We start from the raw sequence: 16921 nt of genomic DNA, 5'->3' as shown, positions 1-16921 counted from the left end.
ACAGAATATCAGTTCTCAAAATAATAAAATAAAAATAATTTCAAACAACCCCTTAAGTTCTGGAGGTGGATTCTCCCTTGCAAAGGAGAGAAATGGAGAAACTAGTGCAGATCTGCACCGTCAAATTAAATTTAAAAATTTAAATTTAAAAATTTTAAAAAATATAGATTTAATTTAAACAGTTTAGATTTACAATGGAGAGATAGTAGAAAAAAAAAGTAGTGGAGCGAAACCCATCCCTTAAGTTCTAATATACTTTCTCTAATCCTTATTACATAACAATTTCAATTATTTTATATATTTTAAAAAAGTATTTTTTTAATATTATAAAAAAAGTAAGATGTACCTTTATTTTAATACTTAATTTTAAGTAGTAATATAACTATATGAAATACTTTCACACTAATTAAGAAGGGATAAAATTAAAAAAATAATTTAATTATCACAATATATTCTATATTTTAATTCTAAAAGGTATCTTATAAATAAGATCAAAGGGAATATATACTTTAGATATGATTTAGTGATTTTTAAGACTAGATAATTTTTTAAATATTTTTTTGAGTATATTTCTTCACTTTTTTTAAAAAAATTTTGACTATGAAAGATTTAGGATTTCTTATAATTTAAAATTTCTGATATTTTTGAGAATGGGAGAAGTTTTGATTGACATAGATGGATGGAATGGAGTTGTTGTGAATATATCGTTGTTGCTAGGATGGTATGATTTATTTGAGTATTTTATTAAAAAAATTATTTGAACGAACCTTAGGTTGGAAATGGATAATGTGAGAATTGTATTAGTGGTTAGTGGGTTTATTTAGACTCAATAAGGTCTAATAAAGCTAATGAAACTATTTGGTAACAAGGTTATCAAAAAAATAAATTTTAAAATTTTTAAGTAAAAATAAATAGTTAAAAAATAGTGAAATTAATATTGTATTAATGTTTTTAAGTCGTCTAACTGTAACTTAAACTCTTGGAGTATTTTTGTGATAATTAGAAATTGTGAAGTGCGAGCAGTGAGGAGATTCTCGCACATCCTGTGGTTGATGAGAAAGAAAAACAAAAAATTGCGAAATGTGTGTGATCATTATGAACATGATGTGAAATTTGAAGAGAAATATGCCTATGTGTTTATGTTTACATGATCATTTTTGTTTTTATTTTTTTCACCAACTAGCTTGAGTGTTTGACTTTTTTTTTTTTTTTTTAACATAGTGAGGCAAAGCCCAAATAAAATTACACCAAAATTAACCTCAAGAAACTTAAGGCCAGTCTACTTTTATACAATAAATTTCGAAAACTTTTAGGAGATTTACTCAAAACAATTAACACTAAAATTTCCTTCCCTATAAATATGTTTCACTCATATATTTCAACCATCATCAATCATATTCTATATTTAATGAAAGATTATATTCTTTACACATAAACCTGACAATAACTGTTGCAACATATTCACAATTGTAGAGTCAGATTCAATTATAACCCTCCACACAAGAGTGCTTGACCCTTTTAAAGTGTTTAATTCTTTTACTTGTACAAAAAAATTGATTAAATTTGAATTTTTTACTTAAAAATGTATTCTTTGTTATATAAAAATATATAATTTAATATTTATGATTTAAAAGCATATTAATATGAATACTGCATTTACTAATTTTTGTTTTGTTTAGCATTAAAATCAACCTTATTATACAAAAGTTGTAAAACACATTTCGTTGGTCAGCTGTAATTTAACAATCCTCTTATTGTTTGCATTTTTTATATGTCTTTCTGCTTATCTCGTTTCTTATGGTTCAACCGATGCACCTTGTTTACCATGGGCTTTCCTTCACTTTAGTCAAAATTTCATTAGCTCAAATGAACCCACAAAAAGACAAAGTGTTCTTCATGAGAGGCGGGTTCGATGACAAATAAAGTAGCATATCGCGTAATGGTGGTATTGTATGAGCCATCTTTATAGAGAAGATCATGGGTGGCAAGAGAAATTACAAGAAACTTTGGATGCTCAAGTCATGCCAAAACGGCTGCGTTTCTGCGACCGGTGAGAAATAATCCGGTGGTATCGGCCCTAAACTTGCCGGCGTCGGTGATAATATTCCCGGGAACTGCCCCACATCTATGCCTTCCAATTCAATCATCGCGTCGTTTCCGGCGCTCCGCAATCTTTCCTTCTCTGATGGGCTTGTCTTTTCGATCGAAGCCAGCTTCGCCGCCGGCGAAACAGCTCCGGATCCAGAAGGCTGTTCGTTGACCGAGTGTAGCCCAGTGAGGCGCTGGACGACGTCCATGAAGTCGCTGACGGGGACTCGAAGGACTTTAGGAGATACGGAATATATTATCACCGGTTGCCGCTGCTGGCTGGCATCGTCAGGCGAGAGGCGGGGATGTTGGTGGGTGGCGACGGCGGCAGCATGTGGTGGCAGCGGTGGTTTCTTAATTATGTGAGATTCTTTGCTGACTCTGAGAGGAGGTGGGCGTGGCCCCTGGAGTTGAAGCTGCTTTTTCGACGACGGTGGTGTGCTTCCGCCGGCGGAATCCCCCGGCAGATTCATGTTTGATGGCTGATTGGATTCGGAATTTCGGATAGAGAAAGATTTAGGAATCGGTATTAGAGGCGGAGACGCGGAGAGAGAGGGGGGGTGGGGGAAGGGAGGAAAACAAATTGAGGGGCCTTTGATCAATTTGATCAATAAGATAATAATAAGATAAATTTGACCAATTTGATCAATAAGATAAAAATGTGATAATAATAAATTTATTTGACCAATAAGGTAAAAATGTGATAATAAATTTAATTAACCAATCAGATTTCGCATGAAAATGTGATAATAAATTTAATTTATCAATTAAGTTTCATTCACTAAGATTTGAGAATAAAAAATACGCTAACAAGGTTTGAAAATATAGATAGATAGATGGATGGATGGACGGATGGATAGATAGAAGATCATCAAAATAATTGTTAAAGGTAAAATTTCCTATCTCTCTAATGTCAACTTCAATATACTGACATCAAGATAATTTTAGGACGTTTACAATAAAACTCAAAATTAGAACTGACGAAGAGTCCCAAATCAAATTGACATCTGGGCTGAGCTTTTATAATTATGAATAAACTTAACGTGCATACGTGCCATCCTTATTTTTTTTTTTTTTACATATATAGAAGGCTTGATAGTGAAATGAAAGACTTTTTTATAAAGATTAGACTAAATTAAAAATCGATTAGACTAAATTAAAAATTATCTTTGAATTTTTATTTATTTAATCTAGTCCTATATATTTTGACTAACATATTTAAAAAGAAAAATCTTTAAATGCATGCTTTTGATGAATGATATAGTTTTTATTATAAAAATAAAAAAAGATACTAACTATAAGCTTGAGTTATGAAGGATGGCAATAGAGTCAAAATGTTTTTTGCCTGAATAAAAGTAAGATAGAATATTTATATTGTAATTTTGATAAGAAATTAATTAATAGTAATTTAAAAGTGAAATTAAGAGATTAGATTATATATCAAGTGAAAAAGTTTATATGTTGAAAGCTATTATTTAGCATGAAAAAATTGACAAGGATGCTGTATATATGAAACAAGCTGGGTGGTTTAATTGAAAAAAATATTAAATAAGTTATTTGAGATCAAAGGTACTTAATAAACTCAAAAAAATATTTTTATCAAATTGCTATAAGACTAACTACATTGTGCAATAATTGAGGGGCCTTTTTGTCTCTCTGAGCATCCCACCTCTCTTGCATGAGTTGGCGGGTGATGAAAGAGAGTGACCCCTTCTCTTTGCTTTCCTTTGGTGTATTTGCTGTGTGTTGATCTTAACTGATTAATGAAGCTTAGGTTTCTATTCAAAAAAAGAATGTGCTCCTCAGATGTGCTTTGTTTCAGCAGCTTTTGTGGCCTCTTATAATTTTTATAGATACATCAATAACCAATTCCCATAATTCAGTATGCGACACAATAAACAATAATCCAATCCATCCGTGCAGGAAATAATTGTTAAGGTTTTAGGCCATATATGATAAATATTTTAGGCCATATCTTAAGGTTTTATAGGTTACAAATTCCAGATTTAGTTCTTGAAACCAAAACACGTGATGGGAGCTAATCCAATCCATCCTTGCAGAAAATAACCACAAGCTGTGAAGAAATTGTTGGCCGTAACTGATCCTTCTGCATACACATCCTTAATCCTCTGAATCAGGCTCTACATGTACCAAAAAACTGGCCACAACAATCAAATAGCATAGTAAAAGCATCAACCCTTTCAAATAATGTGAGAACCCTTCCTGTGTAAAGATCAAGATACAGGAATTAATAAGCAGAATTTCTCAGAAACTAAAAATTCAGTTAACGTCAAGCTTTCCTATGATCCAACAATAAAAAATTCAGTCTTTGTTAATTGTTACCCTCATTCCTTTTCATAGAAATTTCGATAAAAGGTCTGTGGGATCAGAAAGGCTCAAAACAATAGGAGACTTGTGAGGAGAATGTGAGCCTTGGGATTTAGTTGTTAATGATGATAAGACAGTGAAGTAGGCAAGGAAATCACATACCTGCAGAACATATGCTGAAATTAGGACAGACATCAGAAGTACAGCTGTCTGGAAAAGTGGAAAATTCAAGTCCAACCATAGCCCCATGAACCAGCCAACAAGCACGCTGAAGGGCATCTGCAATGTCAATATCACCAAAGTATGAATTGTCATGCCTTTTGTATTACCTTCACTCATATTTCAACAGACAACCTTCTCAACAATCATACCACAAACATAATTAGACGTATAGATGATCCAACAGCATCTTCAAGCGTTATATCCTGTAAGAAAGTTCATCATATATCAACCAAGTAACAACTAATATCAGCAAAATAAATAAATAAAGTGCAGGCTTTCCGAGAACTTAAATTACCATCTTGTCCTTCATGGCAAACATGATAGCACTTGCACGTTCTACAAGGGGAAGTATAATACCAGTTATCACAGCCTGTGGTATGTTCGTTGACTCTGATGCAACCTGCAAGTGATCACAATCAATAAACACTATAACAATTATGATCCATAGACGATAAATTACAAGGTGTTCTCAAAATTTAATAATGCATCACCTGGATCGCATCTACAAGGTGTTTCGTTAATACAAATGTCCATGCTATTAATAGAGCTAGCCAGCCGATTGCTTCCCATTTGCTTAATCCACATACTTCCTCCTCATCAACTTCCTAATCATGGTACAGTGATGACAAAGTAAAGTTGAATAAGGGAAACTTTGTCATCAGATCTTTTGCTTAAAATTCAGGCAAAGTTATGAAGAAGAAATTTCCCTTCTCTCACAAAACATTTTTCCTATCTAAGGCGAGCAACAAAATAAATGGAAAAAAATTCTTTTGATGCAGTGATACAACCCTATAGATATAAAATCATAGCATCATCAAAATTCGTGTCAATATGTCGGAATAAAACACGGAAAAAAGAACAAACCTCCAGAGTAAGAGTATCATCAAGACTCTGCTTAATTTGAAATTGAAAATGGAGGTAACAAGCGTACGCCACCAGCATTATGCAGCTACTGAATCTGGATAGAAATAACTCTGATTTTCCAAAATGAACCCCTGTGTGAGTGAAGTGAAGCACATTTGGAAACATTATTCCCATGACAGCCATCAAGAGCAACCCAGATCTTGCTGTAGCAGATGCCTGCAGCAAAGGGCAACAGAAATTTCAGATCAGGGACATGGACAATTAAGAGATCAGATTATGTTTTTTAGTAGTACCTTACTGAAGTACTGCAACCTCATAGAATGGACAATCCCTCCAGTAAAGAAAGCACAACCAGGAATAAGAAGCAGGTTTGACAAGACAGAGCCCAGTAAAGATTCCCGAACAGTGCTCAACATTCCATTTCTCAGTGCATGAATGGATATGATCATATCAGTTGCATTGCTAAAAATGGCTAACAGATAAACCCTCACTGCATATGGACCAGCGGGTTCAGCCGTACAGCTAAAAAGACCATTTAGTAAATGAATAACTATATAGATATCAGAAAGAAAGAGCTGGATTTGGATTCAAGGCTTTAAACAATATCATATGATAGTAGTAATTAAATGAATCGGCAATGACCTATACGGCTATACCTATGGGCCGTGTGTAGTAAGCAAGCTCCCTGCGCCAGAAAAATCATCAATTAAACTGGCTCCACAGTAACATACTGAGAGAGATAAGACAATTCAACACTTACTTAGAGGCATAGTTTAGACGATCGCCCAGAGGAATCATGCCCAATAAGCCCAAATAAAACATGATATTCTGTAATAACATATGAGGCAACATGAGTTTAAAGTCCCCAAGAGAAAAAGCCTCACTGCGATCCTAAAGTCCTCTCCTGTTATAAAAATCAAAGCAAGTAAAGACCAATAAAAATGTTCAAGAACAAGTTGAATAGCATACTTGGTTTCCAGTAAGATAATGCAGCAGTAATGCCAAGGGACCAAAAGGTAGCATCAGGCAGATTTTTTCCTTAGATAAAACAAAGTGTAAGCTCATGATTGATCTAATCAATATTTTTCTGAGCATGGTTGTGTTAGCCTCAAGTGTCATCTCAACACCAAAATTAGAGACTTTTCTCCCAAGTTCTATAGAGCCAGAACCGATTTCTTCATCAAAGTCATGATCTATCTGCTCCTCTACTGAAGCCATCTGCAAGCATGCAAAGGTTAATAAACAGAACACACTGAATCTTCTCCGATATCGTCACAAAAAGGGAAGAAGAAGCAGAAGAGTTTGTTATGGCATATATAGTCTATCAAACAATCCACTGAAGCGTTGCCGGGCATCTGGGTTACACAACTTCTTAACTGCGTATTCAAATGTTCTGAGCATATGTGCTTACTGCTTAGTGCTTAACTCGTCATTTTTTTTTTAATAACAATCTCAACATTCTTTTAGTGAAGCTCAGGATAAACTTGTTTGATTAATTAAGCATAAATTACCTTGTCGAGATTTTCAAATTCTCGAGAAACGCAGAAAACTGTCATTCCAAATCAAAAAAATATTGAGTTGAGTAAGATATTTTTTTTAACAGAGGCCAGAAGGTCACACCAGCAACCATACAAAGATTGAATCGAGCATATGAGCTAAACCAGATAAAATGAAAACGAGGGAGACAAGAAGAAAATATATTACCTTTCAAACAAATTTCAAGTTCCTCTAAATTGTAAGTGACCAGAGATTATGAGGCGTCTGAATCCGTATGTTACTAGCCTCGGCTAGTAAGCCGACTATGCTTAGGTGCTCATCATTTTACACCAGTGTTGACGACCCTTACGCGGCTCCAGGCATTGTATTAACTCTTAAATTTACATCAGTGAGAAAATTTCAAAACAAAAAGATCAGTGAAGCTGCATGAATTCAATAGAAGAAGGAGAAGAACGTTAAATGTGTATCAATCAATCATATAAATAAAATAAATAAAGTTAATAGGTTTGAAAAATGAGTTCTCAATCACTTGGAATGTAGGCCGAAAGGGCCCTAGCTTTCAGACACTGAGATGAAGGAGGAAGAAATAATTTGAGGTTGTTGACTGATAGTCTATAAGAAAGTACTATATTGTTGACGATATCAAATAAATAAATAAATAATTATATTATATCTCTCGATATTTTTTGACACATTCATAGGGATAGAAAATAATTGACAGGACAAACTTATATGTTGAGTCTTAACATATTTGACTCACTTGTATGGTTCATCAATTACACTCTATACAAAATCACAGATCAATATGTTATTGGTTCATTAATTAATTAATGGAAATTCATAAATATTTCAATAAAAAAGAGAAAGAAAAGAGGAGGCAAATGGAAGAGGTCACACGAAACGAAGGTTCGACGAGAGAGCGACTCTCCAATCATTGTGAAGTTTCAAAGACTAAACAGGTCATTAACAACAAAAAAAGATTAAAAAGATAATGGTTCAAAATTTTATTAGTATATAAAATTTGGAAAGCAAGCGAGAATGATAGGCGACATTCTCCTCGACCAATATATCATAGAAATGTATTCCACCCATGTTCTCTTATGAACACTAATTCTGGTCATTTTTGTCAATGCATGGTTTTTCTAATGTTTTGCTTGGGTGGAGAAAAAATATGACAGGAAAGAAAATATAAAAGACCCATCATCTTTGACCCAGACGTAATGTTTTTTCATATGTTTTTTTTTTTGGTATTTTCATTTTCACGTGTATTAGGAGACCCATCATCTTTGACCCAGTCAGTAGCTTAATCTTCTATTTCGGCGTGTTCTTCGTTGCCCTTTTGTTTCTATTTTTCTTCATCTATTTCATTTAAATGATTAACCATAGTCCTCTTTGAACATATGGGAAAAACTTGACTGACTTGGGTACTAAAAATAACTAACAAAGAAAGCAATCTAAAACAAACTTGCTAGCAAAAAAATAAAAGTGATGAAATAATTATAATCCGGTAGAACGGTATGTGTAAGAGAAACAAGTGCAATAACATAAAAAATAAGCTATTTAAAGTAATGTATAATGTATATCTTTACGTTAAAAAATGTTCTTACGTTTGAATTGTTAAATGTAAAAATAATACATTTTTACTAAATTATTTGATTTTAAAATATAATAACATGAAAATATATATTTTTAGCAACTAATTTGATTTTAGATTAATCTTATTGTGTTTATTTTAATATAATTTCTGCTTTCAATTTATTTTTACAAAAATAATTGTATGAAAGATTATATATTTTGATATAAAGATATTATAATCAATATGATATTTATTCATTTTCTTTTCTCAATGTTTTCTCTTGTCCATTCAAATACAAAGAGTAATAACATTTTTTCCCTCAATTTTCTCTTTTTTCCATTTGCTCTCCTTCCACTTTTTTACTCTCAACTTCTCTTCTACCACATCCATTCCCGAATAGTTTCATTTGCTTGGAGTATTTTGGCCTCTAAAATATTTAAATATATTGCTAAATTGTTATGACTTTAATTGACGTAAAAACAAAATATTTAACTACTATTTAAATATATTCTTTTGGGCCATAACACATGAATAAATGTTAGAAAGATAATAGTAAGTTTTTATTGCAAAGTTTAATCCTAAATATAGAAGACAACAGTAAACTTTTATGTAAAGCATCCCTTCAACACAAATATAAATGTATAATTGCCTAGTCAGTCTATATTTGACCATGTCACTTCAACATGTGTGTGTGTGTATATATTAAAAAAGGTGCCATATGGGGAAAAAGCATTATGAAAAAAAAATCAACTAATAATATTATAAGCTTTGATTCATGTTGGTGGAGAAAAATTAGATTGACAATATATCTCCATTTCTCCTAAGATTTGCATGTTAGTTTTTACAAATAATTGGCATGATTAGTCTATTACATTTTAAATTTTTATGAAAATATAAGAAAATTAATTACACACATCTAGATGAAATATGTGTAATAAATGTTATTGATATTTAATCAGTTAATGTTCCTTATGCAATGCATCGAGTTGTAAAAGCTAGTTTAGCAAAAAATGTTGTTATTGGATGGGTTTGCAATTACTCTCTTTTAGTTCAAAATGTAAACAACTTTCAACAAAATCTGTATATTAATAAAATTTTTATTCTCATAAAAAATATATTTCTTCTTTGTATTCTTAATCTCAATTATCAATGCTGAGTGAGAAGAATATTCTAAATTCATGCAAAAATCCATATTAAGAAATGCAATAGATCAAAATGAGGAAAAACACTTTACAATTACTAAGTTGCTTACATTTTAAGTCTAAGATTAGATTGAAGAAAATGCTTATATTTTGAAAGGGGGAGTATTTCTCAATACTTGATCTTGCCATTCTTCATATATATATATATATATATATAACAATCTCACCATTCTTCTAGCTCCAAACATAGTTTAAGACCTGTTTGGATTTCAATTAGTACAATTGATTATAAAATAATTGATTAACAAAATAAATTTTAATTATTATTGATTATGTTATAACGTGATAACGTTTGGATGATATTTTATGAAAAACTAATTTTGATAGAATTAAAGATGTTTGAATTATTTTAATTAAAATTAATTTTAAACATATAATTTACAATAAAGGACATAAATTTTGAGGTAAATATTGATAAAATTGCATATAATGTTATGTGAAAAAAATTAATCATTTAATTTTTTAATTTTGACTCAATTGTAACTCAATTATTAAACTTTAACTTATTGTAACTCGATTTTTATATGTATAACTCAATTATAACACATAATTAATTTTTTCATATTATTAAATTTATTTTGATTTATTTAAAAAAAATATAATAGTGATATATTTAATATTTATAGAATTATTTAACACATGCATAATGCTCAAAACTTTAACAAAATGAATGCATGGGACATCTTTGAATGCCAAGAAAATGTCCCCAAGCCACGATATGTCATATAAATAATGAGCCACGAAATCTCAAGGGTATATTTGGTACTGCATGAGCAAACGCCGATGTCATAAATCATAAAAGCCTGCGTTTTGAAATGTTGACAAATAATAAATGTTTCAATCAGCATAATCAAAATTGAAAAGGGACTGCAACATAATTAATTATGTAAAAATAGGAGTGTTTGGCTAATTTTCATCAAAACATTATTTCGGTACAAATAATGAATCATAATAGCATATTCAAACAGCCACTTAATTTGGTTTTAGCCTCCAGTGCTTTTAAAATAGAGAACAAGAAATGAACAAAGAGATGAATTATTGAGGTGATGATCCAAGTCGGTCTGCAAGTTGTTATATTGACAGGATGGGTTAAAATTGATCCACTTTCTGACGGGTTATCCGTCATAGGTGGATTGGCAAGTCAACCTGCTTTGCTTCTTCTTCTTTACATTTTTAAATAATTTTTAAAAATTTTTAAAATTGAATTACGCTTTTTATAAGCTAAATTTAAATTATTTTCATATTTTTAAATAAATTATATGATTAAATTAACTTCTGAACTTGCAATCATAAACAAATAATCTATTTTACACAATTACTCTACCAATATAAAAATGGTAAATTATAAAAATGAGGAATGAAACATGATTTTTTTTTTCCTAAATAAAACAAAATAAGGTTATGCTTAAAATAAGAACAAAACAATAAGATCTTTATCTATCGAAGCTAAAATAAAAAACAAAAAAACTGTAAAAAAAATTAAGAAAACAAAGTCTACCTGTTGAATGGGAATTATTTTCACTTCAATCAATTTATAAATAAAAGAATAGTAAATCATTATAGAAAATTTTGTGGAAATAAGCTGCCATTTTGTTAGATTAGTTCAGCAAAGTTACTTGATAGGAATGCATGTTCGTGAAGGTAAACTACAAGGACAAGTAAAGATGTGCTACTTAGGATGAAAGCAAATATTTCAGTTTACTACTGATTAGTACAACCCTCGTTGTGAATCATACTAAAGGAAAAGCAAAGGACTTACCAAAGTAACACCAGTTCCCTATTCGCCTTGGCAACATGGCACGTATCCTTTTTCCACACTCGCCTTACAGCAAATGCCCCAGCCTCAACAAAGTACTGAAAATAAAATTAACATTAAAATGCAATAAATAAGTATTTGCAAATTATGCTTCTTCAAGCACTACTACAGAATATATCTTTAGGAGCGGGTATTTAGGAGCGCTTCTTTAAAAAGCGCTCTAAAATGTAAATGCGGAATTTACTGGAGCGCTTTTTTAGAAAAGCGCTCCTATATGTCAGGGCTTTTCAATAAGATAATGCTCCTAATTAATATAAATAAAATATTATAAAAAATTTAAAAAGACCTTCGGGAGCGCTCGTAGTTAAGCGCTCCGGAAGACTATCTTCCGGAAAGATCAACTCTTTCGGAGCGCTCTTGGAATGAGCGCTCCGAAAGAGCTCATCTTTCGGAGCGCTCTTGGAATAAGCGCTCCGAAAGAGTTGTTCTTCCGGAGCGCTCGTCAAAGAGCGCTCCGAAAGAGAGATCTTCCGGAGCGCTCTTTGAAGAGCGCTCCGGAAGACCACCTCTTTCGGAATGAGCGCTCCGGAAGAGGTGGTCTTTTATATCTCTGCCTCCTGTCAGTTTTCTTTTCCCTATTTATGAGTTTCTTTCAAACCTCTCTCTCATTTGCTGAGGTTGTGCGTTCCCAACGAGTTCTAGATCATCGCTGTATCAGTCTATCTTCCGTCGCTGTTCACTGTTCCAGATCGTCGTCCGCCGCTGTTCGCTATTCCAGATCGTTGTTCGCCACTGTTCGCTGTTCCAAATCATCGTCTGCTGCTGTTCGTTGTTCCAGATTAGTGTTCATCGCTGTTTGTTCATTTCTGTGTCATGTCACGCCATCTGTCTCTGTTTTTGCGCTGCCGTCGCCGTCACCGCCATCTCCTGCATCACTATTCTAGATCTACATTGCTGTTCCAGATTTGTGCGGCTGCTGTACACCGGAGGAAGCGACACCGTGAAGACCTCCGTTGTAGCCGTGTGTCATTGCTGTACAGCCGAGGAAGCAACGCTGCAAAGACCTCCGCTACTGCCGTGAAGACTTCCGTTTTCTGCCGTGAAGACTACACTGGGAAGGTATTTTTTTAATAATTAATTTATAATGTAATATAGTGATATATTTATATATATTTGAGAATAAATTTCACATATATTTTTTTAATAATCAATATTATAGATAATATATGAATTGGAGTTATTTATATTAGAATTATGGAGTATTTGTAGTTGATAATTAGATTAAAGTTGAGGAAACTACTTGAACATTTTTATTTTATTTATGAAATATACTTTTAAGAGAGATTATTGTTATTAATTAAATTACAATTGATTTACAGAATTTAGATGCATTATGCTACTAATTTTTATTTGGATGAATTAATTTTTTGAGTTTAAATGTATTGTGTTGTGGAATTTGATTGTTTGATCATTTGGGAGGTTCTTCTTTTAAGGAAGATGTTGTTGAATTTTTTTTATAGAAATCTAAGTCTTTTGTTTATTGAATTTTGATAATCATATTAGTGATATGGATCATAAGTGGATGTCGGCTAATCAACTATCTAGAGAATATTGGGATGGTGTGGATGAATTCATTGAATTTGCATTTTGTTGTGATCAAGACCCCCTTGGAGTCATATGTCCTTGTTTGAAATGTTGCTATGGAAAAAGAGTAAAGCCAATAAAATTGAAAGATCATTTAATCTGTAATGGGATTGATCCAACTTATACTTGTTGAACCATGCATGGGGAGACAAGGAATGATGCAAATGATTGGAGGGATAGTGCGAGCTACTCAACATTTGATCGTGATAGTGGGACATATGATGTTGACCGTCTTGATGAAATGATTCATATATATAACTTCATCGCTGAAGTATTTTAAATTAAGTTAGAATTTATTTTCACCATATTTTGATAATGACATCTTTTATTGTTTTATAGGTACCTACACAATTACAAGGTTGGGAGTGTGGATACTATGTTATGAAGTTTATGAGAGAAGTAATCACACAACAAGAGTTGATCATTCCTGAAAATGTAAGTCAAAAACTTTAAAATTAAGTTGATATAATGTTAATTCCTTATATATTGCTTTCATATCTTGTGTAGTATTTTGTTGGAGTAAGATGTTCGTATTTTACTATGGAGCAAATAGAAGATTTAGTTGAAGAGTTGTCAGAATATATTATTTGCTGTTTGTGATAGGAAGTTAGATTTCAATGTTAGAAAAATAACAATAGTTTCATTTGTTAGGCTTGTTAGAAATTAAACTAGGTTAGTTAGGAAATTAAAATTTTTGTATCAGTTTCAAATTCTTTTCTTGTATATAAATTTTTATGTTAATATTATTTTTAAATTAGTTTTTGATATTATGATTTGTCATTATTAAAGAGACGTAAAAGGAGAAATTTCAAAAAATCTGATTTAAAAAAAATTAAAGTAATATACGGGAGCGCTCATTTGAAAAGCGCTCCTGTAAAGTAACATACAGGAGCGCTCTTCCAGAGAGCGCTCCTATATGGTTCATACGGGAGCGCTCTTTATAAAAGCGCTCCGGTATGGTTGCATACGGGAGCGCTCTTGTAGAGAGCGCTCCCGTATGTAGCTCCCTTACAGGAGCGCTTTTCGAAAAGCGCTCCCGTATAGCGTATATACAGGAGCGCTTTTTTTAAGCGCTCCTATACATTTCGGAGTGCTCGATACGAGAGCGCTTCAAAAGCGCTCCCTAAAGTAAAAAAAAAGCGCTCCTGTAAACTTATTTTGTAGTAGTGAAGTCAGATATGGAACACGAGATTTAAACCAAAAAAACACAAGAATCCTTCAATTTGACCCAAGATCAATAGTAAAACAATTCAAATTCAAATTTACATAAAATTTCACATCCCCAATCAAAGAAATAAGCAAACATACAACAAAGCAAAACTACTAATCACAGCATCATTAGAAACTAAAAGGCATTAGTTGAAGAAATGACAAGGTACACTTTCAATTACAATAAGATTAACATGTAAAACAACAAAATTACGTGCTTGTGTGTATAAGGATAAAAGGTGCAACAGACAGATAAGAAAAGAACAAAGCCACGTATAGAATGAAAGTAAAGAGAACTCATAATCCTAATGGAAGCAAACATAAGAAAAGAACAAGATGCATAATTAACTATTTTCCAAAATTCTGATTAATAATACATGTGAAGATGCAAATCTGTGAAAAGATGAGAAAAACTTGTTTCATCTTGCATATGCATGAAAGAAATCGTCTGTTGTCAAATACATTTTTTCGTATGAGAACATTCAAAATACTTCACACTACACACATACAGAGTTCCTAAGTTCTAATGGCCTAAAAAAGATCACAAGTTTCATAAACAAAAGATATTTCAAAATAGCTAGGCACTTGTCCTGTTTGATACTCCTTTTTGCTACAAAAATGTTATATGACAACCTTAAATTATGTGAGATGTAAAGTGAAATAAGATATGAAAACTTGTCAATATGACTCCTGGAATAATGTCTTTCCTGCACCTCCAAAGCCATAGACAAAGAAGAACCCATTTTTTTTTTATTGGACAGCTGAGACGATATCATCTCATATCTTTCTCTCCTCATCTGTCAGCTGTTGCTCATACCTTGATTTTTTTTTCCTTGTCCTCATTAATTGTTCCATGACTAGGTCATTAGTTGTGTCATAATCAAATACAGAAGTTGGTTTAGGCAAGGGATTATACATGAACCCTCTGTTTGGTTGGGAAGAAATTATTGGAGGAAAGAAAACTAGAAGAGAAAACGAGAGAGAAAACATATTTTTCCCTGTTTGGTTGAGAAGAGAAAATTGAAAGGAAGCAAAAGTTGGGAAGAAAATAAAGAGTGAGTTCCACCATTTTTTCCTCTCACATTTTCTCTCCACATGTGGAGAGATTTTGAAAAGAAAACTTTTATTCCAATATTATCCTCCTTTTTTTCTTGATCTTTTTGGTTGTGAACTTTCTTCCTAACACTGTTTTAAACTAAGAACATCACATACATATTCATCTCCACTTTCATGACCATCATCTTCTCTATTTTTGTTTTAAAAAATAAGCACAGTAACGTTAATTTGATTTCTTATGGGTTGTTATATTTTATTTTAAAAAAAATTTATCTGTTTTGATTTTTAAATAAAAATATATCTTGCAAATTATTTGATATTAAAATATTGAGATGGTCTTATTTTTTTTTTCTTCAATTTATTTTAAGGTAATAACCTAAAACATATAATATATTTTAATATAAGGATACTGTTGCCATTATGTCATGTGCCTATTTTCTTTCCTTCCTATTTTCGCTTGTTCATCCAAACAAAAGGAGTGATAATATTATCTCTTCAATTTTCTCTTCTCTCCATTTTCTTTTCTCTCATTTTCTTTCTTCTCAACATTTCTTCCTATCCAAACAGAGCAGAAGAAAGTTTTCATAGACTTGACAGAAAGTTTTCATGTCAGAATGAGAGATTTGACCTACACATGCAGAACAGTATGGCTATAATATAATAAAATATTATGTAATATGAATCTTTTAATCATATGTAGTAAGAGATAGAATTATAACCGTGAACAATAGCACTGGGTTCCTGAAATGCAGTGTTATCATTATCATGCCTCATCTGTCTAGCTACTCTCTTCTTCTGCAGTACAGGCTTCATAGCAGGATTGTTCATTTGTCCTAATTAAAATTATGGAAATACATGTAAGGGAAAACAATGCTTGATGTTAAATGGACAAGAAAGGAAGAAATTGCATTGAGAGAACCAGGATTGACGCCTGAAGGACTTGTTGGCTCAGTTGGAGCTCAGAGTTGATCTGTTGATTGGGAGCTGTTGTGTTTTCTAGACGGACCTCTCATTTCTGACAAATATTGCTGCACACGAAACAGAAAATAAGTATATTTTAAAGCATGAAGTCATTCAATAGAAAGATAGAAGTGAAGGAGGGGTTTGACATTCATCTGATCAAGGGCTTTCAGAAGTTATGAAGATCAGCACATCTGAAAATGAATAGGATTAGACGTGGGAACATTTTATAAGTGACATTGAAAATTCTGCACTAATGTCCTTAAACAGTACCTATCAATTATCTGACATTCATTCCAATTCAAATTTCTGGGCATATATAGCTTGATACAAATTTAGCGAGAAAGCAAAATTTTGATACAGTTGTTGAATGATGATATCAGATCAACAAATCAATAGCTTTTTTAATACATAACCATGTCCCAAAAATTGTTTTGTTACTACTATTTTAATATTTTAATAATATTTAATGATTAATGCATGAGAATTTTTAGTAGTCGACTGTTAATTAGAAATGAT

At 32.0% G+C, this 16921-nt stretch overlaps 2 protein-coding genes and 1 long non-coding RNA gene across 3 annotated transcripts; all 3 read right to left on the bottom strand.

The window, feature by feature from the left end:
• Positions 1–1895: 1895 nt before the first annotated feature.
• Positions 1896–2647, bottom strand: LOC129287430 (protein MKS1-like). Its single transcript, XM_054923580.1, has one exon. The coding sequence runs from the start codon at positions 2559–2561 to the stop codon at positions 1995–1997; it is 567 nt and encodes a 188-aa protein (XP_054779555.1). The 5' UTR covers positions 2562–2647; the 3' UTR covers positions 1896–1994.
• A 1248-nt stretch (positions 2648–3895) lies between these two features.
• Positions 3896–7656, bottom strand: LOC129289409 (vacuolar cation/proton exchanger 2-like). The gene is made up of 11 exons (XM_054926171.1): positions 7207–7656; positions 6472–6720; positions 6263–6330; positions 6159–6187; positions 5796–5992; positions 5503–5718; positions 5130–5243; positions 4934–5038; positions 4788–4841; positions 4579–4695; positions 3896–4311 (listed from the first exon to the last, which is right to left on the bottom strand). Exons 2-11 carry the CDS (start codon positions 6718–6720, stop codon positions 4210–4212), a joined length of 1251 nt encoding a protein of 416 aa, XP_054782146.1. The 5' UTR covers positions 7207–7656; the 3' UTR covers positions 3896–4209.
• A 2832-nt stretch (positions 7657–10488) lies between these two features.
• Positions 10489–16497, bottom strand: LOC129287903 (uncharacterized). The gene is made up of 3 exons (XR_008587839.1): positions 16162–16497; positions 11537–11631; positions 10489–10580 (listed from the first exon to the last, which is right to left on the bottom strand). It is a non-coding gene; the product is annotated as an uncharacterized LOC129287903 (long non-coding RNA).
• Between the last annotated feature and the right edge of the window lie 424 nt (positions 16498–16921).

Source organism: Prosopis cineraria, unplaced genomic scaffold (assembly GCF_029017545.1).
Source record: "Prosopis cineraria cultivar Desert tree isolate PC_DT_omini unplaced genomic scaffold, ASM2901754v1 PC12, whole genome shotgun sequence".
In the NCBI taxonomy this organism is placed as follows: Eukaryota; Viridiplantae; Streptophyta; class Magnoliopsida; order Fabales; family Fabaceae; genus Prosopis; species Prosopis cineraria.
This window is presented reverse-complemented; position numbering and strand designations above follow the sequence as displayed.

What these genes read in the sequence shown, in the direction of transcription:
- LOC129287430 (XM_054923580.1), bottom strand. Translation starts at nt 2,561, where the DNA reads ATGAATCTGCCGGGGGATTCCGCCGGCGGAAGCACACCACCGTCGTCG.
- LOC129289409 (XM_054926171.1), bottom strand. Translation starts at nt 6,720, where the DNA reads ATGGCTTCAGTAGAGGAGCAGATAGATCATGACTTTGATGAAGAAATC. An exon ending in ATGATACTCTTACTCTGGAG is followed by an intron (nt 5,244 to 5,502) that starts GTTTGTTCTTTT and finishes TACCATGATTAG; the next exon opens with GAAGTTGATGAGGAGGAAGT. An exon ending in TTTCAGCATATGTTCTGCAG is followed by an intron (nt 4,312 to 4,578) that starts GTATGTGATTTC and finishes ATCTTTACACAG; the next exon opens with GAAGGGTTCTCACATTATTT.